Here is a 26,527-nt window from a genome sequence, read left to right as displayed (position 1 = left end):
AAATTTAGTTTGACACCCCTGAGTTAGAGGATTTAGTTTTAGGATCAGTTGTACCCTCAGTGTTTCCTCTTGAGACTGCAACTACATTTTTTATGCTTAGAAATACTACTTTTTAGGTAATGTGTTCCCATAATGATGATTTTATTTGCTGGTCTATGAGACTAACAAGGATTTGTTATTATATGTATGTTTGATCATAAACCATTTTTATTTTTAAGTTTTTACTTTTATTTGTTTTATTCTATTGATTTTGATTCTTATTTATTACTAGTTTTATTTTTTCTCTGGAATTGTATAAATAGTACCATTCTCATATCTCTTTGTGAATAATGGAGCCTTAGATACACATAAATCTATAACCATAGGTTTGTTTCATACCTGGCGATATCTAACTAGTTTCATTTTAATTTAAACAGATGGTTTAAACATTTACATTCCCAATAGACAACATACAAAAAGCTAATAAGTAAAACAGCAAGTGGCACAATTTACTTGTTCAGGTCAACGTTTAGGTGCAAGTGGTTGGTTAAACTAGTCATAAATGTCCAGAAGACATAAAGCAGAATTTCTAAATATCAGAAATGTGTCCTATTAGGCCATAACTTCGTTTTCTCTTCAGGTGTCATCATATATGTGGAGAACGTTGTTGACATCAGCAGGGAAAGGGACTAAACGCTTTTCACAGAAGCTAGTAGGGTGTTTAGCATGTTTAGTGTTTAGTACTGCAAGTTAATATTTTGCCAATATTTTTCAGCCTTACAGTTGAGACTGATTTTGTTTACAGAAATCACAAACCTCACAAGGAGCAGGATTAAAGAAAAAAATGAGGAAAATGTGGTTAAATTAAAACAGATATTGTTATTGCAACTTAACAAATTTACAGTATCATGCAGTTTGTTCCAAATGAACCTTTAGTTGTCTGAATCCTTTATATTTTAAAGCTGATGTTGGGTCACTGCAGTGCCAAATGGAAATGTCTGACTGTTGTGCTGATTTGTTTATACATGAAGCATATTTTCTTCAATTTGAACAAAATTTTCAAATATTACAATTTGCTTTTGCTGTGTAATTTTCAGTCAGTCACAATTCATTGTGTCTTTGCTACAACAGACAGAGCCTCTAGCAGTCAAGGCTTTTGATAATCCTTTTTAAAGGCTTGTTGCACTGTTTAACCTTCAGGGAGAGAAATATCTCGTCCTAAAGAAGAAGTACAGAAACTTGCTGCAGGAGCGAGACACCAGACATCATGAGACAGACGGAAACGCTCAGAGAAATCAGAGCCTGGCCAGAGTCACAGCCGCTGCGCAGTGGGAGGCGACGGACATCCTGACATCATCTCCTTCCAAGAAAGAAGAGCAGGATGAGCCAATGTCATGTGGAGACCCTGATGAAGAGGTGAGTTGTAGGTTATTGTTTAAATTAAAATGTTCAAAAATAAAATGAATGAGGTGTTCCTACGATGCAGGAACAATACTGGGTTCTGAAATGTGCTTTAAATCTGCCATTGGTGCAGCTCTGCATGTGTCTTCTTTATGCATTTATTGTGAACAAAGCCCACATTGTTGGTGCATTCAGTCTTTCCTTTCCAGCCTGTGTCAGCCTAATGAATGAATGTTTGCATTGACAACCACTGACAGAGAAAAATGAAAAGCTAGTTTGCTGTGGTGAACCCAAATTAGCCTCCCAAAGAAGAGACAGGGTCAAAGATTGTAGGCCTTAACATAAAGACCAGATTTGTTCAGCAAGGTTTCATTCACAGTTGTTCCCTGAAAGTATTTTGCATATTATTTCTGGAGTACCAACAAACTGCCATCATAAATTCGGAAGATCAAACCACCAGCGTGCTACCGGTAAAGTGTCTTCACACATGATGGTTCAAAACCAGAACTAAAGCAAACATCTGCTGGCCACACCCAGTTTCACATTACAGAAAGAGCAAATGAAAATGATGACGTTGATCCAACTCAGTGAACACTGTCGTCACACAGCGGAACGGAGCCAACCACGCTTTTAAACTGCATGAATGTCATCAATTCTAGGCATTTAGACATGCATTTCTTTGGATGAAATCAGTAAATTATATAAAAAAATAATGCATTAGAGCTTCCCTCTAATGCTTCCCACAAAGGTTCAGCATTCTGCACACAAACTCAAATACATAAATATGTTCCCACTGATATTTGGTTGAAATTGGGGGTTGGAGACCAGTGGAGTAGGAGTGTATTGTTCCTTTGGTGGTCTTTGTTTTTTTTTTTCCTTCCTCTTTCTGTAAGTGAAGAAGCAGACATATAGGGTGTTTTCTTTAACTCTCTTTATCCTTCTTTCTCTCATCTATTCTTATCTTTTGTTTTCCTTTTTAACCTTTGCCCCACCTCTCTTCTTTCTCCTTTTCCCTTTATTTTTCTTTTCCATATTCATTGCATTTGAAATAAACCCCAAACATTTTCTAATAATTTGTTTTTCCTCCAATTGAGTATTATAGCTAAAGCCGTAATGCTAAAAGTTGCCTCTGGTTGCGGTGCAGATTCTGCTGCTTTGTATCTTGCATTGGGCCATTGTTTACTCTGAATGTTCTGTGTTCTAATGTGGGAACAGCAGGCTGGAACAGACAGTGTTCATCGCTCTTCACACCCACCTTCTGCTGCCCACATCAACGATCCCTCAGCACTAAATAACGGGGAGGATGAGCTGGACAGAGATTCAACATCAAAGGTAAAAAGTAAATAGTGCTCTAACCCTCCAAACGCCAAAAACACCCACAAAAGTTGACTTCTACATGCTTATTCGCTCTGTGAAAAACATGCCGATGTGTGGTTAAAATCTGGCCTGTTTTAGCTTAGCAAAAGCTTTTGATCCCAACACTATTGTGCATTTTAGGATCAGACAGTAATGGGGGAACATGATACACCAGGGCATAAAAATAGGATTGGTATTGCTTTAAGTGCAGTCATTAAAATATCCAGAAAGCGCTATCAATCTGTCTGAGCCTGGTGAAGTTTCCCATCCTGGGTTCAAAAAGCCCCAGGCTTCACTCCTGGTGATGTCTTTCTGTCAGTTCTTTTAAGTTCAAGCTTTACAGTTTTATCCCTAACGGAAACCCCAAATAGATCCTCTGGTGGCTGAGTAGGCACAAGCAGAATTCATCGGGTATGGTTTTCTTCAGAGAAAACCATACCAGACTGAGAGTCCAGCTTTACCTCCATGTACAATACAAGTACACTTTCAGATTATGTTTCTAACTGACATAATGCAGCTAGCTGTAACTATGAACCTCACTATTAAGTTACTTTGACCACAAATCTTTTGCGCTTTCACACTATAAAGAACAAAAGGGGTATGGCCTACAACATGGAGCCCTCATCTGCGCAAAATGTGTGGGATTTCTCCTACAGGAGAAATGTAGTGCTTTGTATACATGTATTACAGCACATGCCTGTAATACCCTATAAAGTTCAGAGTGATTATGGCTTTATGACTACTTGCCAAGGTGGATCGGGATATTGGTGGCTAACTTCAACCCCATTCTGGGTCGGGACCTTTTAGTTGATCATAATTTTAATAAAAACTCAGAACAAATAATCTGAAAAGAACATTACATAATTTCTTGGAAGCATTATGAGCTGACATCATCTTTCTCAAATTTCTGGACTGCAGTGCACATGTCCAAACAGCTAACAGCTAGACTGCTTTGATGTTGGTGGAACCAAGGATACAGTGACTTTAAAAATTTGGCAAATAAAATGATAAAAAAAAAAATTACTGTGAAATTGAAAACTGTTTTTCACAAACTAATTCAATCAAATAATTAAATAAAAAGATTTAACATAAAATATTACCCCCTTTAAATTGACTAACCTAATTCATCATAGGTCCAGACAATTGGTTCTAGTAGTTTCACAATGAGTGAAAGGCAGAAAATACAATGGATTTAGCAATTTATAGGAAATGCTGGAGGACAATTTGTTTCTATTTGCACAGCTTCTCAGCTTCGGAGAAGCAAGACAATGACTTGATGCATCCAGCTAAAGCTACCCAGAATGGTTTGAAGAGAACAGGATGAATAGTTTAGAGTGGCCCAGTCAAAGCACAGACATAATTTTGATAGATAATTTGTGGCTGGACTTGAATGTCCAGAAGTGCAAGCCTGAGCTTGCAACTAAAGTTGCATCTGCTACTAATATTTATGTAATAACTTAGTTGATGTTGCATATTTGTATGTAATTGTATTATTTTATAGAAATCAATTTTTACTTTGACATTCAAGGATTATCTACAAACAATATTTTGTTGATTAATTTGTAAAAGCAATAAAGAGGGTAGTACATCTTAAAGGAGTGATTCCATTTTATAGTGCTTCTATTATTAACTTAACTTCGCTAGTCAAAAATGTAATCCATGGGTAGCTTCTGGCATCAATCTAAACATATTAGAGGCAAGAAAACCCTTCACAGCCCTGAGTGATTCCTTGTTTTACCCACCAGGTGGTGCCAAGTAAATTACCCAGATCATTATACTCCAGAATGTTGTAGCAGAAAGTGAAGAGACTAAGTGTGGATAAAAACTGAATATAAATGAAGCTGCCTGTTGTTATGCTAAGCAGCAGCATTGGTGGAGCGTGTTAGAATGATAATAGCCATTTGTGCTCATTACTGCAAAGAGAATTGACCCACAGAAAAATAGCATGTGGCTCTCATGACCTTCACAGTGGAAACATTAAACATGCTGGACTTTGTTAATGTAACTCTTAAACTGGATTAAGTGTGTTTATCAAGAGTATGACTCACCACTGTAACTGCTTTAGGACCTGCTGTCCTCAGGCTCCAGCTCTGCTTAGACTGAGGTCACTTATATTATATAAGCTATATACATCAGTAGGAATACAACACGATGCAAATTTACTAATTAAAATATATCATTAGATGTTTTAAATGGAGTTAGAGATTTCTGTGGTCATGCACTATTTATATAAAATGATTTTTTTTACAAACACTGGTAACATCTTAAATGTGTAATTAAAAAACATGCATAACTTACATCACAGCAATTGTCAACCCACTTAAACTGTCATGCATTTTTTTTATTTTAAACGTCTTAGACTTAATTGAAAACATACCAATTATTCATTGTGTAAATTTTTTTTATATTTTGAAGTGAGAATATTATGCAAAATCAACTTTTTTGAGCTTTATATCTTGTTTTAATGTCTCTCTCTTGTCAAGAACATACCTGGACTGTTGCCACCTTCACCCCGCCACACACACACACACACACACCACACTCTGTTCCTTTAAGCCAGGGGTGTCCAAAGTCGGTCCTTTGGACACCCCTGCATGTTTTAGTTCTCTGCCTGGTGATAGTAACAACCTTTTCAGCTTGTCAATGTTCCTCTTAGGCCTCTAATGAGCCATCCTTTGATCCAGGTGCGTTAAACCAGGGAGAGAACTAAAACATGCAGGATGCCGACCCTCCAGGACCCACTTTGGGCACCTCTGCTTTAAGCTAGCGGCAGCAGCAATTAGCAAACGCTTGGTGGAAGCGCGAGTCTAATTAGCTTATCATAGAAACTACTTCTCAATCCAGTGCTCTTAAGAAAAGTTGTAAACAACATAATGGAGAAGCATTGCGCTGAAGGGGGAATGTTAAAAAAGAGGTCAAATTGCAACATCAAATTTCCTTTTAAGTCACATCTTATATACGTAGCATTTCCATAAGGTTAAATAGTAACTTGATTATGTTAAGAATTGGCACTATGTGTCAGAAAATGCATAATGCTCCCCGTTTTAATAAGTTAAAGTTTTTTATGAACACAATTGGTGTCAAGAAATCACCTAAATATTTTACATTGAGCCTTGAAAAAGTATGATGGATTATTTTACTTTTGACAACCGACATCAAATAGGAGCAGAAGCTATTCTTAATAGCTGATGACACAATTTCTCGCTTTAGGCCAGAAGCTGTTGCGGTTTTAATAAAATGGGAAAATGCTGAGAGAACATTTGATCCCTCTCTCTCTTTCCATCCTTTCATGACTACCAATGTTATTTTGTTTCTTCTGCCTGTTATTACTGGTTTCTACCAGAAGGGATGAAAAAAAGTACTTGTCAGACTGGAAAAGGCTGGATAAATACCGAGCCTCCACTTTTCGTGTTCAGAATGCTGACATGTGGCAGTTGGGGTGGCAGACATTAAAGGACTCACTGTTTTACCGTCATGCGTCTGTGTGATCTGAGAACAATTTGCGAGTTCCTCAAAAGAGTCGGGAAGAGAAAGAGAAAATTCCTATTTGCCATAAATCAGCCTAAGGACAGTTTTATAAACGGCTGATGTTTTCTCTTGAGCTCTAAATGGATGAAAAAACCTTTTTGCCTTCTTTTTTCTTAATTATTAATCGGGTTGTTATTTATTACCGCCTATGTGTGAAAGCTTCACCTCTGTCTCGCTCTCTCATTACCTCCCTATCTGTCTGACACCCCTCTGGTCGCATCACATCAACTGGAAAACATCACAGCAGTGTGACCAGTGTGTGGAAGTGAGTGCGCGTGCGTGTGTGTGTGTGTGTGTGTGTGTGTGTGTGTGTGTGTGTGTGTGTGTGTGTGTCTGGCCCAGGACAGTTGAGCTATGTCAGAGATCAGCTTTTTTGTCACAGATGAGTAATGCTCTGGTTTGTGTTTTCAGTCGGAGTCGGAGCATGATGAGGAGTCCACAGGCAGCATGGGCTCTGCTTCTGTCGCCGTAAGTCCCTGTAATGCTTTTTCCAACATTCTTCCCTTTGCTTAATATTTACCAAGGAGGTAAAACATATTAACAGTACAGTTCACAAAGTCAAAGTTGCTCTACTTTTGTCTACATTCAGAACATTCAGAATGACCTTTTTAAGGTTTGCCTCTTGCAAATAAAGTCCACCTTGCCAGTGGTGTTGGTCCCCGTTAAACAAATATGAGGAGTAAAAGTTTTGAACTCAGCGGCGCGTGATCGTGGGTGTCTCCCACTATGTGTCAGTTGGCTCTGCCGCTTGTAGGAAATGGATTAGAGGTTTGTGGTCTCAGCATTGTCAAAAAGAGTCCCCAACAGGATGTGTGTTTCTGTTCCAGCTGGATCCTACAGAGAAAGAGTGGATCTACCACGCTGCCAGCGCTCGAGTGCCTGACCTGTCGCAGCTGCTCATGCAGGAACCCTCACTGGCAAATAAAAAGGTAGCACCTCCTTATGGCCTGGCTTCGAAAGAGCAGCTGCAATAAATCAAAGAAATAAAGCTAGAATTCTTTGTTTTGGAAGTATAAGTGTAGCTAATAGGCGTGGCAAGGTAACAAATTATGTGATACACAACAAGCTGCAGTGATTGGTCTGACAAGAAGGATGTACAGAAAACATTGAGGTGACAGGTCAGATTTGCAGAAAAGTTACAATGACGGGTGAAAATTGCAAGTTTGTGCAAAATTAGTGACTGATAAGTGAATTTGCAATAACAGGAGGGACTGATTAGTGCATTTTAATCACATATCAGCCTAACTGTGGCTCAGAAACGGTTGTGCTGATACAGGGCGTTCTATTCAACATTCAGTTTGGAATTTCTATTTTCTGACATTCTTGCTTATGTGAACCTTTTCTAACTGAAAGTGTAACACATCTACTTTACCTTGTAGATTTACATTTATAGATTTGCGTTGTTCTGAAGTTTCAGTACATAAAGGTTTAATATGTGGTTTTCCTGGTTTTCAAGTGATTTAATGAATTAAGTAACTAAGTTCAGTTTATTGAGTGTCTTTAGGTCATTGGTTATTAAAGTAGGCACAAAATGTCCCAATAAACTTGCAGGTGACTCTTTTTCCTGCCTGAACAAATTGGGTATGAAACAGATAAAACTGCACATGTGAGAAATACAGATGGAATGAATTGATCATACACATCTCTTTAAAAAATGAAATTAGTAAATATGTACAATTTGATTCATTCATGTTTTTTTTTTTGTTTCTTGAAACCAGGACTTCACCTCTGTGAGTATATTGAGGGATTTTTAGCCTGCTGCAGAGTTATTATCACCTCTGTTCTGGATTCTTGTTTAACCGGAAGCTTTTCACTCCCTCATTCCGACGCATAATGGCTGCTGATTGTGACCATAACCACTGCTCTCAGGGGGTAAGTTCCATCCATAATTTAAAAATAAAAAAGGCCTCATCTGTTCAAGTTCACTTTCTACTGTCTTTAACACTTTTCCCCAGCCTCAAACCTGCTCTTTACTTATCCACCGCCAACAGTCTTTCTCCTCAGAGCATCCAGATCATGCATTTCAAAGGTCTACTATCAAAAGGATTATGAAAGATAGCTTTTTAGCTCCTGTGGCCCCCTGACAACCTAAATCCCTTTATTTGTCTCCCAGTGCGCTTAAGAGATTTGAGCTCATGTTTGTTGTCCCTCCCCTCGTGTCACAGTTCTCACACCGTCCTGTGGCCATGGCAGACCACCTTCTAAGAGTCGCCCTAAGCCTCTGCCATCTCCACCGTGGACAAGATAGCTCGGCTGCCATTGAAGTGTTGGGAGCTGGGGAGGCGGCGGGGTGCAGATTAAGGAGAGTCTTAATGCCTCACAAAGACTTTGCCCATTTAAAGATAATCTGAAAGTAATAGAGCAGGCTGGGATTAATTGTAGAACAATGCTGCATGTGTCCCTGGGAAGGTGCTAAGTCCCCCTCAGGGCTCTTTGATGTTTCAGCCCTCAACCTGACACTGCTCAGCAGAGGTGCAGATAACACAGGCAGATACCGAAAATCAAAACAGTCTCCCAAAACTCTCCTGAACAGAACCTACAAACTAAGAAACAGACCTGATGCTGTCACTGCTGCCTTTTATAGGAAGGAGTAACAGAATTGTCAAATAGAAAGAGCAGAATATATTGTTTTTATTTTACTTTTTGTCATGCATTTATATTCAGCTCACCTGAGTCAATGCTTATAGATCCACCTTTCATTACAATCTCACAGCTATAAATCTACTGGGGACTTTACTAACTCTGTAGGAATAAGAAGTTTGATTTTTGATCAAACTTCTTTGTAAAATCTCTAAAACTCAGTCAGATCTATGACAGTGTTATTGGAGCCATATTGTAGTGTTATTGTAGATATAGAAAAAAATGGAGTAAATTTTCACCAAAAAAACAGAAATTTTGTATTTCATCTCAGAAATATTCTAGGAAAAAAACCAGGCAATATCTGAGCTCCAAAAGTTTTATAATTTACTCAGAATAACTCAGAAATTTTCTAGAAAAAACTTGGTTATTTCTGAGATTCAAAAGTTAAAAATATGCTCAGAAATTTTGAGATTAATCATAAATTTTGTAGAAAAAAAATGCCGATCTACTTGCCGACTCCAATTTTGATAATTACCAATTTTATTTATTTATTTATTTTTTTTGTGAAAATATGAGTCCTGAAGTGATTCAGCTCTTTTGGGACAGCAAAAATTATGGCATTTCCTTTTGCCATAATTGGAATTGTGAAAATAAATTTGCTTAATGGAAACATGTCAGTTTTGAAAATTTCACATTTTTTTTTGACAAAAACGTTTTTGATCTGGGATGAAGTTGTCATCTGTATTAAAATGAGTGTATTTTGCAAACTCCATTTTTCTCATCACACGAGTCATATGATCAACAACCGAATACGTTTTTTTTAATTGTGAAGAATTTTTTTATCCCGTTTGATTCAAATTTACAATTGTGCACTTTTTTGTGTTGTTCTATAAATACTTTGAAGTTTGGAGTTATTTTGTAGTAAAATGTGAAAAACCTGAATGAGCATTAATATGTTTTGGGCACATTTAAGTCTTTAAGGTGGACCAACTCATCTGATCTGAATTTAGTTCTCATCAAAGTTTCACCAGATTTTTCTCTTCCTCCATGTGACGCATGCCTCCGTTCCTGCTGTGACGGACTTCCTCCCACAAACAGTTTGTAAGTACATCACTTCCCCATCAATCCTCTCCATCTTTCCTCCACATCCAGACCAGACAGGTCTTTGTGCTTCTGTCACTATGAGTCCTCTTTGGCCACCACTTTCTTCGTTGGGAGACTCAGTGCTGTCCCCTGAGTGATCCGACAGCTGGGTGGGAGTGGGAGTGGGGGAAACAGGAACAGAAACGAGGGAACACGCATCCTGTTTTGGGCCTCGTACATCATTCCTGCTCACCGGGAAGCCCAGCCAGCTGCCTGTAAAGCAGCACTTTGGACGATCTGTCTTCTGATGTGACACTGAAGATCAGGAGATACTCCAACCACACTGCGTCTGTCACAATCTGAGCTTCAGATGGAGCCAAACGAAAAACTAATGTTTCTGTCATTGGCTGCTGGATGAGCCTGTTGTACATGATTGCGATCAGAGGTTGTAAAGAGAAAAAGACTCGTTCAGACAGCAATAAAAGAATCACTATTTGGCTTGTGTTTGCCACACAGGAATGTAAAATAAGAAAAACATCTGTCGCCTCAGTTTTTATCCCATTAAGCTGCACACAGTGCCTATAAAAAGTTCTCACCCTGCTGGATGTTTTACCATTTTTATTGCTTTTACAAATGAATCAAGAGGGTGAATAGTTTTTACATGCATGGGATCATACAATATATTTTACAGTCTATAACAATGAACAGTTGTACAGTTTTATCATTGGATTATGAAAACAAGCAAATTATAATTGTCCTGAAGATTCGTACCTCAGCTTCTATGGCAGAATGTTGTTTTCTTTAATCTAAAAATTGTAATCTTAGGTTAAAGAGACAAAAACTCAATTTCAAGGCATTAAATTAAAAATACTCACATTTCTTTTATAGCAACTGAACATAGTTACTTGATTGTGCTATAAAACGGCTCTATGTGTCTGGAAAATACCTAACACTGCCCCTTTAAATAAGTTACTGCTTTCATCTTGTTTGGTGAATAAACTGTGGAGCTGTTCCTCAGCAGCACATGCTCAGTTAGTAACAACCAGAGGTCAAAGCTTTTCCATCCACCACTGTTAATATGCAATTGTGAAATGGCTGCTGTTTGATTTGCTGTGTGAAGGGTCAGATGGCAGAAGGGATGGATGTGGTTACCGAGCTGACATTTGCACCTACACAGATTTCACCTGTTGATAGCCCATAATTACACATCTCTGAGTGTGTAGGAGACACAGGGGATCACAGCTGCGGTCCGGCAGGTGGACACGGTGGAACTCGTGTTTTCACTCTGCCTTATTGGTTCATGTGTGTTTTTATTTTCACATCCGAGCGACATTGCGTGCCGGTGTGTCTGTTGTGCGAACAGAGGCTCGGGTTTCCGTCCTCGACGTGTGCTGACAGTAGCGCTGTGATGTCTGGGTAGGTCTCCCCTCCCCGGGGTCACACTAACATCATCAATCTTTCCGTGTGGTGACAGGCGGCCAGGCCCTCCAACTGTGGGCACAGTGCTGTGTTGTTTTGTAATTAGGCTGCGTTAGATGGCAGGAAACCTTCCCCTTTTCTTACCGCTCCTCCATGCATAGACCCCTCTCTACATACACCTGGACCTCTGACCTCTGACAGCCAATAAGAGGCATGGCAGCTTGTAAAAATGATACAACAGTTGTTATATGTGTAACACCTTTTTTTTTTTTTATCCCTATTGCAAACAGACCGCTCTGCACTGGGCCGCCAAACACGGCAACGAGAACATGGCTGTTCTAATGGCTGACGCTGGAGCAGATGTCAACACTAAATCTGTAAGTAACATTTTTAAAGAGAGGTTTTAGGTGGATCTCTTTAGACTTAATGCAAATCTTTTAGAGTAAATGGCTTTGTTTGAAACAAAGATTTACAGACTCTTAATAAGTCATGTGCTACATAATACATCACAAATTTCTGTCTTTTATTGCAATTGTATGTGGTAGAACAATGCAAAGTAGTACATAATCACGAAGTGGGAGAAAAATTATCCATTAAATAAATTTCTGAAAAATGTGGCATACATTGATTCACAGCCTCTATCCTTCAGCAGTGTTCGGCACTGCTATTTAAAAAGCTACTTGTGCTAACCCTAAAGCTAATTATCAACATTAGTTCTGCTAACGCTAAATTGTTATACAAACAAGCTATTTAGTAGAAGCTAATGCTAAAGCACTAAATTTGATCGTGTTGTATCGTCATCCAAAGGATCAAATTTGTTATTACACACATATCAGCCTGGTTGCGCTTCATGAAGTGTTTCTTTGGAACAAACCTTTCACTCATAGTTTCAGTTTAGTAGTTGTTGAGTCTTGCTAACTCTGGTGCTTTTTTGCTTAATTGCCAAAGTTTATAAAACATAAAGAAAAAAAATTGTTCTTTAGATTTTTTTTTTGAAAAAATAATTAGAGGAAGCTAAATGTGCTAAACATTTTCAAAGTTAGCAAGAACACTAAAGCGATAAACAAAAAAATATGCTCCGCTCTTAGCTCATTTGTGGATTAGCAAAACTGTGGCTTCCACTGCCAGTAAGTAAATTTGTTAGACTCTAACTCTAAGGTAATAGTCAATAGTTAATCATGTACTATAGTCAGCTTCCTGTTTTTGGAGAGCTCTCCATTTGCATTCAACCGCACCAGAGGTCACTTCAACTAAACCAAGATGTAGGTTTTTGGGCTGACCAGAGTTCACTTTTTTGGTCCGCATTAGGGTTTGATTGCACATTCACACCTCCCAAAATGAACCAGGCTTTCAAGATAAACAAACTGATTAAAGTGGACTAAACAGGACTGGTGTGAATGCGCCGTAAAAAGACTTTCTGATTCTGCAATTGCAGCAAAATGTAGTTATAAAATGAAAAATTCCAATGGACGCCATATTTTTCAAATATTCTAATAGCAATTTATCATGTTCCTTTTGTAACACAACTATCTTGCATTTTGCATGGATCACATAAAACACAATTAATTACACGGTGGTTGTATCGTGTACACATATATATATATCTATATATAAAGTTAGTGTTATGTTTACTTTTGCAAGGCACTGAATTCACTGTATTAGGGTGATATTTCCTGACAGCACAACAGCCTTCTGGCTCCAAACATGCCCTTAGTCACACAACCACAATAGATTCCTTGGTAAACATGCTTGATCTCCTTAAACAGTGGAACAATATAGCGAGTGTTCTGCTGAGGTCAGACTGTACAACATTAATTCCTGCTTCCCACCTCAAATAAGAAAGTCAAGTCCAGGCTAAACTGTTTCTCTACCTTCTGCTGTTTTCTTTTACGCTTGGTCTGATTGGTCCTGCTCACTCTAAGGTTATAGTTAATATTTTATCATCTAGAAACAGGCAAAGATAAATGAAAGTCTGCTGCTTTGGACACTAAAAGTGTCAATAGAACTTTTTTTCATCAAGGCAAGGCATAAGCTAAACTTGTAAACATGTATGAATTTAATTTAAACTGGTAGTAAACTAGAGTTAGTGGAAGATTTCAACATAACAAAAACAACATTTTCCTTGATAGTTTTATAGCTTATTGAAAGAACAAAGAGCTACAATAGGGTGACTTAATTATTAAACATAAAAAGTTTTTATTATAGTTTTGACTAGATCTGTTTTCTTGCAGTTACATATCCAATACCAGAAAACCAGATGTCCAAATCTGAGCTAATTAAAACCAAAGTAAAGTAAAAGAAAGGAGATATGCTGTATTACATCAAAATTAACAGGATGGTAAAAGATGTATATTTCCCAGTTGTAGTCAGACTCATAAAGCCATAAATTCCTGGAAGATCACACAGTATTAAATAACCTAAGCTTAGATGAGATTTCTCTTTCATTTTTCTGCTTTTTTTCAACCTCACATTGTAATTTCTCCAAGAAAAATGTAAAATTGGTAAAATTAAGCTCCAGTTTTACCTTTTTTCCCTGTAGAAATATAGATTTAAAGCAATTAATACACAGACCTTTATGTTTAAAACCAATAGCAGAATAGCTCATTCTGCTATTGCAGATTAATATCTAATCGTAGATTAATATCAATGATTTTTAAATATTCACTTCATCCTGTTTATGCCTGTCATCTAAAATGTGCGCACACAGTTTGTTTATTTTTGTGCACCAATCTAATTGCGGCGCTCTTCTCTCTTGCAGCATGTGAGTAACCAGCCTTTCATCTGGCGGTGACAGGGATGTGCAGTACAGTAGGCCATTTGACTTGAAAGGTTGCTGCGTTGCCCACCCTATGCTCCCTCCCCTCTGTGATGTAATGCTCCTTAAAAATCTCTGTGAAGATCCAGCTGTGCAAATGGATTACAGCAGAGAGCGGTTGGGCCGCAGGAGGACGCCGCTAATAAATCATGTCATGTCATGTTAATTGTCTCCCAAAACAGAGCCCCTGTTTGCCAGCATGCAAGTCCACGGCTGTGCAATTTTCAGCGAATTACTGAGCAATTATGTTTTTATCATTATCTGGTGTTTCCATAACCTTTCCTAATTTGTATCTTTTTTTTTTCCATGATGTTTTCATTGGATGCATTTGGACATGGGAAACTCAAGGGGGTAGGTACTAAAACCTTCCATTACTTCAGCAGAATTGCTCTCTAAAGCTAAAGCTTTAACCAACTTTTTGTATGCAACTGCTATATTTAGAGGTTCTACATGTTCAAAGCTTCCTTATGAACATTTTGGAGTTTTTTTTCTTCCCCTGCAGGGATACACACCTCTGCACATTGCAGCGTTGCATGGCCATCGTCACATTCTTGATCTACTCATTGGAACTTATGGTAAACGTTTAACCACACTTTAAATTGTGCATTTTTTACATGTTACTACAATGTCAGTGCTGCCTTACTAGCTGCTCAGCATCGGGTTCCAGGAAGTGTTGTTTACCTTCAGATCTCAGATTGTCGCGATAAGCCATTGGTGTAAGGTGTCAGTAAAGTAGATTATCTGCGGCCTGTCTTTCCTGACCGCTCTCTGTGTTTTGGGGATTTATTTCTCATGTTATCAGGGGCAAAAGAAAACGTCCGAGACTACAGCGGCCGACTTCCCGGCCATTATCTGAACATCAAAGACCCTGAAGGTCCCCAGGAGGACTGCGACCTGCGTGAGTGTTTCGTTACTTTTTCCTGCTGAACTCTTTGAATTAAAAACGGCTTTGAGTTTTAAGACTTATAGAGATCATCTCTGGTTTTTTTTAATATTTATTTCTAAAATGTAGGAGATTTTTTGTTGTTGTATTTTTTTCTTTGCCAGCTCACAGTGTGAGAGGGGAATCACTATCTTATAAATCCTCATGTAAGGAAATATTATTAAAAGGAATTGGAATTTTAATAAAAGTGTGACTGAATTTTATTTTAGATTTTGAAACCATGGCATTTTCTGTCTTGATACCAGAAATTGGTCCCTGTCTACATGGTGGTATTATTTTAAATTATGTTATTTAAGATCATTTCTGTAGATTACATTTAAAAATATGTTGATTGCAAAATAAAATCAACTGTTTTAACTCTCAGTGTTGGGAAACTTGCTTGAATTCACTGGATTATTTGTAACCCAACGTTTAAATTCTTTCTTATAAACAGTTTATTTAATTAAGAAGTCAACAAATGATCTTGAACTTCACCTGAAGCAACAATATAATTAAGTGAGACTAATTTAAGATGGAAAACATCTAAACTGATATCTTAGAAAACATCTATTGCTGGTTTCCATCATTTTGAAGTTTCCAGTTTGGCTTTTTGCAGACGCCATTTTGAGTTGATATATTTGGGATTGTTTAAGAAAATTTACAAAATAACCTCCAACTCTCTGAGCAGAGGAATTAATCTCTTGATTGAGTTCAGAAAGTAAAACCAGTAGAAACCATTACGAAGCATTTCAATAATGTCACATGCAGAATCCTGATGGATTTTAGTTTCGTTTTGATACTGCGGATCTCCATCAACTACGATCTCTCACTTTTCTTGGTTGCAGAATTTCAAGTCGCTCAGGCCAGGGAGAGGAACAAGAACAGGAAGTTGGTGTCGTTGTTTCACTCCAAGAAGAAATGGGGCTCAGCGGAGGAGCTGGCTCCGATAGAGGAGGAGAGGACGGCGACGCATCAGCTCGCCCTTCCTCCTTTCAGGCCCAGAAAGTTCTCCCGCTGAGGAAAAACACACATTTAACTGTCCTTATTCACACACACACACACGGACCAAGCAGTACTGCATATAATATGAGCAGACGCGTAACCTGGAAACAGTTAATGACACAACTAGAAGGTAATATGAAACATAGATGCTGCAATGTTAAGTACAAATTTGAAAGTGCTGCTTTATTCGTATGTACATTATGCTATTCGCTGAAATATTTTGAATTTGCAAGGTTTTAATGAATGTTACTAAATATTACTTATGATGTAAAGTGTTACAGGGTCACATCAGTTCAGGCTGCAGGATTCTCAGAGCTTAACATTTTCATTTAGTGTAATTTGGGAGAGGTTGGAGGTGAGTGGAAAAACAATTAGTTACTGATCATGTTCTGGAATTTAGTTTTCTCTGCAGACACCAAGTAAGACTGTCAGTGTTTTAGTTTCTTAGCGTGTCCTGAGTTCAAAATCTGATCAGGAGAACATTTTCAATATATATTTTATTTTAGATAAAATTTGCAGGGAATTAATGATGAGAAAATGAACCCACAATTCTGTTAAAAAAAATTATATTAAATAAGTTTATTGCTATTTGAAACACTCATTCAAATTTTTGTTCCTAAAAAATATATGAACATTTTGCAAAAGACAATATCCACTCAACTTTACAACGTGCCAAGTTAGGAATTCATAACCTAAAAAAAATAAACCTTTGATTTGTGACATGTCAAAAATGCTGCTGTCACAAGGATTAAACCTGCTTCACTTTTTATTAAGGACAAAAATGTATTATTGTTAAAAGATTTGGAGCACCATTACAACTTAGAAGTGGTATAAGGAAAACTTCTTCACTAATTTAACACAAAAAGGCAAAGTGGAAAAAATTCAGTCCGACCTTACTTTAATACTTAACCCTTTTTAAACTTTATTCTAAATATATTTTTAAAATGTAGCCTTTTATTACAGTGTAATAAAAAACATCCCACAAGAACAATCCTAACAAATCTGGCCTCAGGTACAATGAGGAAGCTAACTGCCCTGCTATGAGTCATTACTATAATTACATAAACAAGAAATTTTCTTTGGAACAATTTTGGGGAATCTTTTCTGATCTTTCCAAATTGTTGCAAAGAAACATGTAGTTCAGAGTTTTCAAAGACAAGATTATTGAAAGTGTTGCATTTCAGTCATTAATTTGCATGTTTAGCATTTTATGGCATTGTTGTTCTCTGTTACTTGGAATAAAATTCATAAAAATGTTTTTCCATGTTCTGTACAATAAAGTTCTTGTCAACATTTGTAAAACAAAACAAAAAAGCACTGTTCTAATTTTCATTATTTTAATTTATTTTAAAACTGAAACACATTTTTTTTGCAGTTTGCCTTATTAATTTGTGTAATCTGAACATTGTATAATTTTTTCACCATATTTATATCATAAAAAATATTTTTGAATTAAACTTTCTTTTATATAAAACTGATTTCTAGTGTTTCTTGACATAGTTTATTTTAAATACCTCATGGACAGATACCATCTGAAGTTGCTGGAATCCGCAGCAACTTCAGATGGTATTATTACTTTTTTCCCTCGTTTCTACCCAATAACCTGAGATTCCGAGCAGCTTTGATCTCATTTTAACTACCTGACTTTGTGGGCTGCAGATGGAGTAAATATGGCCCCTCCGACCTTCCGTACAGCTTTGGACTCCTAATTCCTGATTAGCTGAAAAAGGGGCAGCACTTGCTTTTGGATCTTAGATATCAGACGGCACAGAGGGGAACAGAGGCAAGTGTTTTTGTGCTTCATTTTTGAAGCGGGGATGTTGGAGGGATAAGAGGGGAGTTTCTGTAATAGATACTTATCTCACTGCCCTCAAGCCCCTCAAACAAAGTCCCCCTCTGAAGAGATTATAACCCAGGGAGGGCACATTAACTTTAATCCCATGCTTTGAGGCCTTGCACCCCCACACCAGGCCTCTGCCCCACTTATTTTAACCCTTCTGTTGTGTTGGAGAATGGGGGGGTGGCACCTTGTTTCTAGTGCATGTATGTGCAAGTTCTGTGGCTACACATGTGGGTTGGTGTGTGTGTGTGTGTTTGTATGCGAGGCGGGAGGCCGGAGGGACTGTTTCAGTAGCACACTGACTAATGAAAAGCATTGAGGGGTGCATACTGCTGTGTAACTGATTCCCCTCACTGAGGAGATTAGGCGCTACATTGTTGGTTCGGTTGCTCATTTCCATGAGAGCGCAGCCTCCCACCAGCGCCTGCTCAGCTTTGTTATTTTGAGTTGGGACAGCACTGGGCCCAATGTCCCGGGCTTCCTTGTTGCTATTGTTTTACAAATGGCCAAAATGTAGATGTCACGTCACAGATGCTCAATAACCTCATTAGCTACTCTCTGTGAGGCTTTAGACGGAAAATGATGGATGGATGAACTTCACTTTGTTCACGGGATTCAGGTATGGTAACATGAATCTGATAATGTTCTGTGAACTTACACAGTAAACTTTGGGTTGTGTAGTTTTAAAGCGCACAATTTCTACTCAGAAGTCAGAATGTCAAAGTTTCAAAATGAACTGGAAGTCGTATTAAAGTTGGAGTTAACTTGGAGTCCTGGAGCAATCCTTACTGGTGGTGAAACTATTAATCATGATGAATCATAATTGTCAACTAATTTAAAAAAAATACTGAAAAAACAGTATATTCAGTGTAGTAGTTAAGCCAAATTGTATAAAACATAAATACATTTTGCATTTAAGATTTACAAAAAGTTACACCCAGAATTCATCAAGTGGTATAGAGTTAACTTCACATGGTTCATATTTTGTATAAGAAAATTAATTAATTGGTTAGTCCAAAAAATAACTAACAGATCAGCTCTACACTGCAGAAAGAGCTCCAGATGCATCATTCGCTAGAAATGGTCAATCATACTTTTATTTAGAAAAGGAATGTCTTAAGATGGTTTAATTGTGTCATCCAGGACATGTTCCTCTGAGCTGTCAGCATGCCATGACAGTCTTCAGTCAGAGGGCTCTTCAGATTTGTTGCAAGACTGACTGCTACCAGAGATTCTTGCCCTGATAAATAAAATAGCTTTGAATTAAATTACATCTGATGAGGAATCAGATTGGACATATTTCCAACAAAAACCTACAACTGCTTGAAGAAGCAGGGAGCTAACAAGCTGATCTGTAGTGACAAACACACCAGGGGGATCCGCACTGACCGGGGCTACAGGAATCAAGCTGTGGAGCCCTGTGTAGGGGCCCCACCAGGCGGGGCCCCACACTAAAGGCAGCAGCGCCAGCTGTCACAGCGGCCCTTCCAGTCCAAACCAACGCTGGCTGTCACTCACCCAGCAGAGGGCCGTCAATCAGCCTGCACACAGGAGGGAGCTGGGAGGCGGGCCGCTGGCCGGCCTTAAACAAAGACATGCTTACATCTCAGTACCTCCACTATTTTCAAAGAATGATAGAGTGGCCCTGATAAGAGTAATGACAAAGGATAAAGAGTGGAAGGGGGCCTGAAATGAGGGGGGGTCAGATAGTGAAGAGGTGGGAGAGCTTGATAACATTCACACTTTGCTTACATCTCCCATTTGTGTCGGTAACACCAGGAAAATCCTATTAGGCAGGAACAAGGGAGCTGCATGGAGAGCAGCATGTAATTACAGATAACTGAGTCAGATGCTTCTCAGTGAAGAAATTCTCCCCAAATGTACACATTTTCTTCCACTTTTTTATGATTTAACACAACGCAGTTTGGTTATTAGTTCTACATATGTTATATAAGTTATAGATTAATCACACGGGCAATAATAATTTCCCTGTGTTTATTTCTGTTTTTTATGACAGCTATTCTTGACAAAACAACATTTGGTTTTATAGAAAATAAGAAAATTGCTGAAGACCAAATAGAAAAGGGTTTTAAAAATACAGAAATTTCAATCTGCTCAAAAATAATCCACATATACTTTACAACATATGAACTCAGTATTTGGTTTTGGACCCTGTTGCAAAAATCACTGCATCAATGCAGTATAGCGCCTTCAGCTTGGATTCCTAGTTGCCTCTAGTGTCTCTAGTGTTTATACTTTAGAAGCGTTGTCAAAAGTTATTCCTGTTGTTACACTAAACTTTCTATTAAATATCTTGGATACAGCACTCTATAAACATCCAGCGTTTTTATATTACCACCCTGTCTGTTGGACAATCATCAAGTCATCTTTGACACTGAATTATCAAAATTGCACTCATTGCAATAAATCAATAAAATACAACAGCTCTACGTTTGAATTGAATTATGTCAGATCAGAACTGCTTAACCCCGTCCCATCCTATAGATAAGATGCACAAGGTCTTGTCATGTTGCTTTGATTTAGCATCAAGTCCCACAAAAATAAACTAACAAGCAAAATGTGTCAAAGACGGTGTGGATTCACTGCCATCTTTTGTTGTCTCATTCACACCCATCTATGAGCTATTCTAATTGCATGTTTAGTTCCTTTTGTCAGCCTGCAGGTAGGGGATGGCCTTCAACTGAGCTCACACCTACAGCTATTGTCTTTATCTGTTTGCCAGATCGCTCGCACTGTCATCCTGCATTTTATCCAAAAGCACAGCTCTTTGTTTGGTCGATCAGAACATGGAATCTGCAGAGGATTTGCAGATAAAGAAAGACTCGGAAAGCGCAGTTTCAACACAGAGCGCCGGCTTACAGGTTCCCAGAGATAAAGCTAATTTCATCCTCTTTGCTATCTCGTAGGATCTCTTCAGTCACTGAAGGCAGTCATCTTCCATTTGGCCACTTTTTCCTCTCCTGTAAACGACCAACATCCCAACAGCAAACAGGTCAGTCGAAACCTGTCCGAGCAGGACCAACACCTGCATTGTGGCAGAGATGGCAAAAGAGGAAGAGAATGAAAGAAGTTCTACAAGAAGGACAAAAGCTGCAGCCCTGAGCTGTTTGGATTGGCAGATGAAGATTAGCAATGCCATAAGCCTTCTTTCTCTTTGCTCTCTGGTCAAACCCATTGTTGCTCTTGTACAAATTTGCTTTGGGCTATGTGGACCCCACCCTAATAAATTCCTCCCCTCCCTTCACCTTTACCACTTTTTTTCCTGTTGCTGCCACAGCAGCTCTTCCTCCTTGCGTCACGGCCTTACCTTCCTGTTGGGTCTGTGAGACGTCAAAGAAACGAAAAACAAATTTGAGAATCTGAAACTACAATCCAGAAAAACAATATGAACAGGTCATCACGAGGAGCTTGATCAAAATCCATTTTTTCCATTTTACTAAAACTTTTGCATGAAAAATCTGTGAAATCTTTTAGCTGAGTCGGTTTTAGCTGAGTCATCTATATCCCTTCTTCACTTTTTCTTCATGAATATAAATTAACTTCATTTCTGAGGCTCTTATTTAACACTAATATCCCGACATAAAAAAAATCCTAAATGATGTCCAAACAGATTTAAACACAGAACAATTTTGTTCAGATTAAAGTTTAAGACACTTTATACAGAACTTGTCCTTCAATGAAGTATAGTGTTTAAAAAAGCACACCTAATAAAGCAGTTAATTAGTATTGGACATATTTACGTAAATGCATGCACTCAATATTTTGTGAAAATGCTTTTTTTCTGTCATACAAAATCAAGTTTAATGATATTCTGGAAAAAAAGATTGATTTTTTGAGCTGCTTCAATCTCTTTCAAATTACTGTGCAAACTTCCTTTACTTTCTTTTAATAAAACCAACATGTGTATCATTTGTATTTGCTTTTTACAGCAGAAGCTTTTTCAAGGACCCTAATAATAAAATAAACAATAAAAAACTGATTCAATTGATATCCACTTTCAGACAATCCAATGCAGTCAGATATAACTGAATACAATCTAATTCAGTCCTATTTTTATACAACCTTTACCAGTTAATCAGGAAATCAGCAGACAGAATCCAGCCTTTAAGGCAATCAGAAGAGAAATATCTCACCTTTAACTGGAATGAACTTTCAGCGCCAAAACACAACAAATTAACAAGAAATCAAGACATTGCAGTTATTTCTCAGGTGACTTTTTAGGATATGAAGTTAAAAGGTAGCTCCTTGCCTCTGAAATGTTGCACCATCAAAGCACAGTAAGCAATCACAGCTTCTTTGGAATGTGACAGTTATTTTGCAGACATGAAACAGGAAACATCAAGGGTTTCTGACTTCAGAAACGAACTGCACTTTAAATAGACACACACTGTGCATTAAAGTTCTCAAAGTTTAGGAACTCAGCAGACAGAAATCCTCTTAAAGACAACAAAAAAGAAAATCATTTATTTACTTAATTTAAATCCTGCTCCTGATGAGTAAAACCAAAATATTAAGGTGATAATAAATAGATAATTGTAACTATTTTCTATTTGAACCATTTATGTTGTCAAATTGGAATCTCTATTCATTTTCAGTCAGAATAAAAAAAACATTTATGAATATAAATCTGTTAGTTTTTAAACTAACTGACTGAAATAACATCACGGTGTTTACGGATGTATTTTTAATCAATATTTTGAATTAAAAGTTCGCAAAAGAAATAAAAAAATCTTCTGCGGATGAACTTACAGTCCATCCGCATAAATTCTAATACATATATATATATATATATATATATATATATATATATATATATATATATATATATATATATATATATATATAATTTTACTTTTCACAAATGTTCCCGGTCAAAAACAATGCAGAAGATTTTCTTTAAGATTTAATGCTCTCCTTATTGTTCGAGGAGAAACAATAAGACGAGTAATCTGTTTTCTTATCTCTGACGCACACTCACGCTTTGCATCTGCTATTTCACAATTATCATATACATTAGTCAACACCTGTTTACCCAAGCCTTGTTTTAATTAGGACAATCTAAGCGCCATCCTCATGCAGAAGGAGCAGACTGTTGTGGTTCGCGCATGGATTTTACGCACAGAGGAAGCTATATTGGCAAACCCCTTTCTTAATGCCATACGTGCATTTTTGTGACACTTCTCCACTGTGCTAAAGCGCAGTCTTATTAGTTGTTTTGCGCAAGTGCGATGCCTTTGCGCTGTTTAATCAAAATCCCAGAAGGAGGGATGCGTGGGCGCTGAAAGTGTCACAGCAGAGACTGGCAGGGGGTTGCTAACCGAATTGGAGACATTTTTCTTAAGTGTTTGTCGATCAGTGCGAGACATGAGATGTGTTAAAATCCTCATAAAACATCAAACGGTCTGGGAAGCGAATTAAGCACTTAGAATAGACATGACCTGCAAATAGTGGGGACTCTGTGCGTAAACTCATACTAGAGGGAATGTTAAATGTCTTTTTTTTAAACTAACGCATCATTTTATGAGTTATGCAATGTCTTCTGTTTTCACATTCATGCAAAAGTGTTGCACTTAAATTGGAAGGGCGACTCCCCTGCAGAAACTGTCGATAAGAAGCGCTAAAAGGGACAGCGGAGAGCTTTGATGGGATTTGCTGCCAGTGAAAGCTGGAGGTCTTTTGAACGGAGTTGTCAGTCAATACCAGTGGGACCTGCACCCAACCCCACCCCTCCTCTTTGCTCACACACAGGGGCAGCTGGTTGTGAATATAAATAGACCGGTACGCTGGAGTCCCACACAGACTTTTTAAGGAACAGTTGGGGAAACAGGAAAGATGCCCGCGTCGCCAGCTGGATTTGGAAACTTCTTCTTGGAGAGGAACCTCGTAATGCCGGCTGGATATCAGATCCCGGTGCTGGGGTGTCCATCGGGTGTACAGCAGCAGCAGCAGCAGCAGCAACAACAGGCTCAGCATCTGGCAGCTATGGCAGCTGGAGTTCCCATAACATACTCAGGACTTCAGGGATACAACTTTCTCCCTTATCCACACCACAGGCACATCGCGCACATGGTGAGTTCAACTTTCATAAGATATTCTTATAAGACTTCTCGTTTTTCTTTAAATGCACAAAGAAATGTTATTCCAATTGCAACCCATGCGTGCGCTCTGAATAAACAATTGTTGACCTGTTGCCAAGCTCATCACTTTATATATGGGAAGCAATTAGTGCAAAAAGTCAGTACTTTTTCCAACTGGTATGATGAAGAAATAATGCAAAAATCAGTTGTTTTGTTGTTTTTTTAAGTTGGGATTATGTAGAATCATCAAAACCATCATAAGAAGGACATGTAATGTCGAGTAGTGGGGCTGGAATACCAGCAAAAAAAATTATCAGATGGTAAGCTTTGTTTTTAGGAAGATTCTAGTAAATAAATTGTATTAAAAATCACTTTCTAAAAAGTTGGGATGCTGCAAAACTCCAACCAAAACACCTAATTTAATCCAATGACTGCCACTTTAAACCCAACCTTCTGACCAGCAAATTACCATTGTTGATTTCATTGAAATACTCTTTTTATGTCATGCAGCTGGTCAGTGAAAGAATGTGGAAATAAAACAAGGAGTCATTTGGTCATTAAACTCAGGTGTTCATTATGCGATGTTAAGAAGCTATTCGGTTTATTAATAAATTTATTTTACTTTTGTTGCTATGAAGAAAATGATCAAAATAATGCCATGAGGTACAGGGTTCTGCTCAACGTGATGCTGTCCTGATAACCATTTTACATGATCATATTTCTCACTAATTGCTGAATGTACATTAGTCTGTAAGCTCGGTGTTTTGTGGAGCAGATGTGGGAAAGCAGTGGAGGAAACGTTTGATGTTTTGTTCACAAGTAACAACAGAAAAGTTCATAATCTGCTCAATTCATGTAAAAATAATTACACATAATATCTGTCTCCTGGCTCAGATACAAGTTTTATGAGGAATTCTAATAGTATGTGAACACTGGGTGTATTTTTAAACCTGGTTTGTGTAAAGTCAAGTGGTCTTAAGGCGCCCATCCCAACAGGAGAAGAAATCCTGCTTTCTCTTTTTGGCTGACTCTGGTTTCTTCCATGTTCTTTAGCTTGTTCTCATGTTCCGTCTTTCTGTCTTCCAGAGCGGTGGCTTTGACCTGAAGGCCGCCTCTTCATATCATCACGCCCTCCTGGCCCGCGGTGGGGTCCTCTACCCTCCCTACCGTCTGGGAGCTGCAGAGGAGCTTGGCAGGGTTGCCAAGGTGGCGACACGTGAGAGCACCGGCGCGCTGAAGGCCTGGCTGAACGAGCACCTGAAGAACCCATACCCGACCAAGGGCGAGAAAATCATGCTGGCCATCATCACTAAGATGAGTCTGACGCAGGTCTCCACCTGGTTCGCCAACGCCAGGCGGCGCCTGAAGAAGGAGAACAGGGTCAGCTGGGCATCCAAAAGCAAATCGGATGAGGAGGACGAGGAGCAGGAGGGGGAGAGTGACGAGGAGGAAGGTCCCCTGCAGAAGTGCAACTTGGAGGAGCGAGATGATGAGGCAGAGCATCATAATGAGCAGGAAGCCGCAGATGAGCCTGAGCCGGAGCGCTCTGCAGCTGCAGAGGAGCGCTTGGAGGTGCAGGAAGCTGGATCAGAGAAGAAACCTGGAAACACCGATTCTGACCACACATCATCTGCTCCAGAAAGCAAAGAGAACATTGTCAGTCAGAAACCCAAAATCTGGTCTTTGGCAGAAACCGCCACCTCAGAGGTCTCAAAGAAACCTGTGGATGGTTTTTACCACCCTGCTGGGAAGCTGTGGGCGGACTGGGCTTCACGAAGTGGACTCTTTGTTCCAGCTTACTACACCACTCATGAAATAGTCTGAGCTGATCAGAAGACAGTTAAAAAAAACAAAATTGCACTTTAAACCTTAAAACCTCACAGACTTCCTGAAGTTTGTTATGGTTTAAGAATCTGTTGGGAGACCAAAGACTAAGGATGTTTTGTCACTGTAAATAAATGTAGATGTATTTTTCCACCTGGATGATGTAAATTATATTTCCTTTGTCTAACCATAAAGAAGTATTTTGTTAAAATAAACTTTGGCTTATTCTAAAATTAAGGTGTCTTCATTTGTTCTGACAAGAAAAAGAAAAGTTTATAAATAAAAGCATAATATAAAATAAGTGTTTCACTGAGACATCAATATCCATTTTATTATACTTCTGATACAAGAAACAATAGTCAGAAAATCATTAACATCTTCATTTTTCTTTGTTTTTTGTATCATAATTTATATATTAGGCATTTATGAGAATGTCTTCATCACAGGATTGTTTGAAAAAAAGTCAACTAAAAAAAATATGGCTCACTTAAACCACACATTTACCACTTTTATAAACTATTTCAGTAAATTTCCTTTCATATTTTTTGCATTTTTACTCATGTTATGTAATGATTAAGTATATTTTGCACAATTAATGATATTTAAAATCAGGAAACTGATTTAACAGTTTTACATTATTAGACTGATAAAATATATACATATATGTGCTGATTCCATCT

The 26,527-nt window shown here is 38.2% G+C and overlaps 2 protein-coding genes across 6 annotated transcripts in view; both read left to right on the top strand.

The window, feature by feature from the left end:
- Positions 1–16,950, top strand: part of LOC106962800 (ankyrin repeat domain-containing protein SOWAHB) — a 27,279-nt gene extending 10,329 nt beyond the window's left edge. Inside the window, exons 3-14 of one of the 5 annotated variants that reach the window (XM_015057419.1) lie at positions 1,180–1,395; positions 2,599–2,712; positions 6,676–6,732; positions 7,092–7,193; positions 7,983–7,998; positions 9,577–9,578; positions 11,637–11,723; positions 14,105–14,107; positions 14,510–14,512; positions 14,664–14,736; positions 14,964–15,059; positions 15,929–16,950. In XM_015057419.1, coding sequence (XP_014912905.1) covers positions 1,180–1,395; positions 2,599–2,712; positions 6,676–6,732; positions 7,092–7,193; positions 7,983–7,998; positions 9,577–9,578; positions 11,637–11,723; positions 14,105–14,107; positions 14,510–14,512; positions 14,664–14,736; positions 14,964–15,059; positions 15,929–16,101 — 942 coding nt within the window. In that variant the 3' untranslated portion in view covers positions 16,102–16,950. Of the gene's footprint in view, positions 1–1,179; positions 1,396–2,595; positions 2,713–6,675; positions 6,733–7,091; positions 7,194–7,982; positions 7,999–9,576; positions 9,579–9,942; positions 9,946–11,636; positions 11,724–14,104; positions 14,108–14,509; positions 14,513–14,663; positions 14,737–14,963; positions 15,060–15,928 lie in introns of all 5 variants that reach the window. The other 4 variants (XM_015057420.1, XM_015057418.1, XM_015057423.1 and 1 more) reach the window with 4 other exon arrangements.
- A 6,053-nt stretch (positions 16,951–23,003) lies between these two features.
- On the top strand, positions 23,004–25,872 carry irx7 (iroquois homeobox 7). The gene is made up of 2 exons (XM_015057413.1): positions 23,004–24,015; positions 25,110–25,872. Exons 1-2 carry the CDS (start codon positions 23,779–23,781, stop codon positions 25,845–25,847), a joined length of 975 nt encoding a protein of 324 aa, XP_014912899.1. The 5' UTR covers positions 23,004–23,778; the 3' UTR covers positions 25,848–25,872.
- Positions 25,873–26,527: the final 655 nt, after the last annotated feature.

Source organism: Poecilia latipinna, unplaced genomic scaffold, assembly GCF_001443285.1.
Source record: "Poecilia latipinna isolate Pla-1442-1.1 unplaced genomic scaffold, P_latipinna-1.0 Scaffold1461, whole genome shotgun sequence".
Classification (NCBI taxonomy): domain Eukaryota; kingdom Metazoa; phylum Chordata; class Actinopteri; order Cyprinodontiformes; family Poeciliidae; genus Poecilia; species Poecilia latipinna.
Note: the sequence above shows the minus strand (reverse complement) of the source record. Positions and strands in the feature narration are given on the sequence as shown.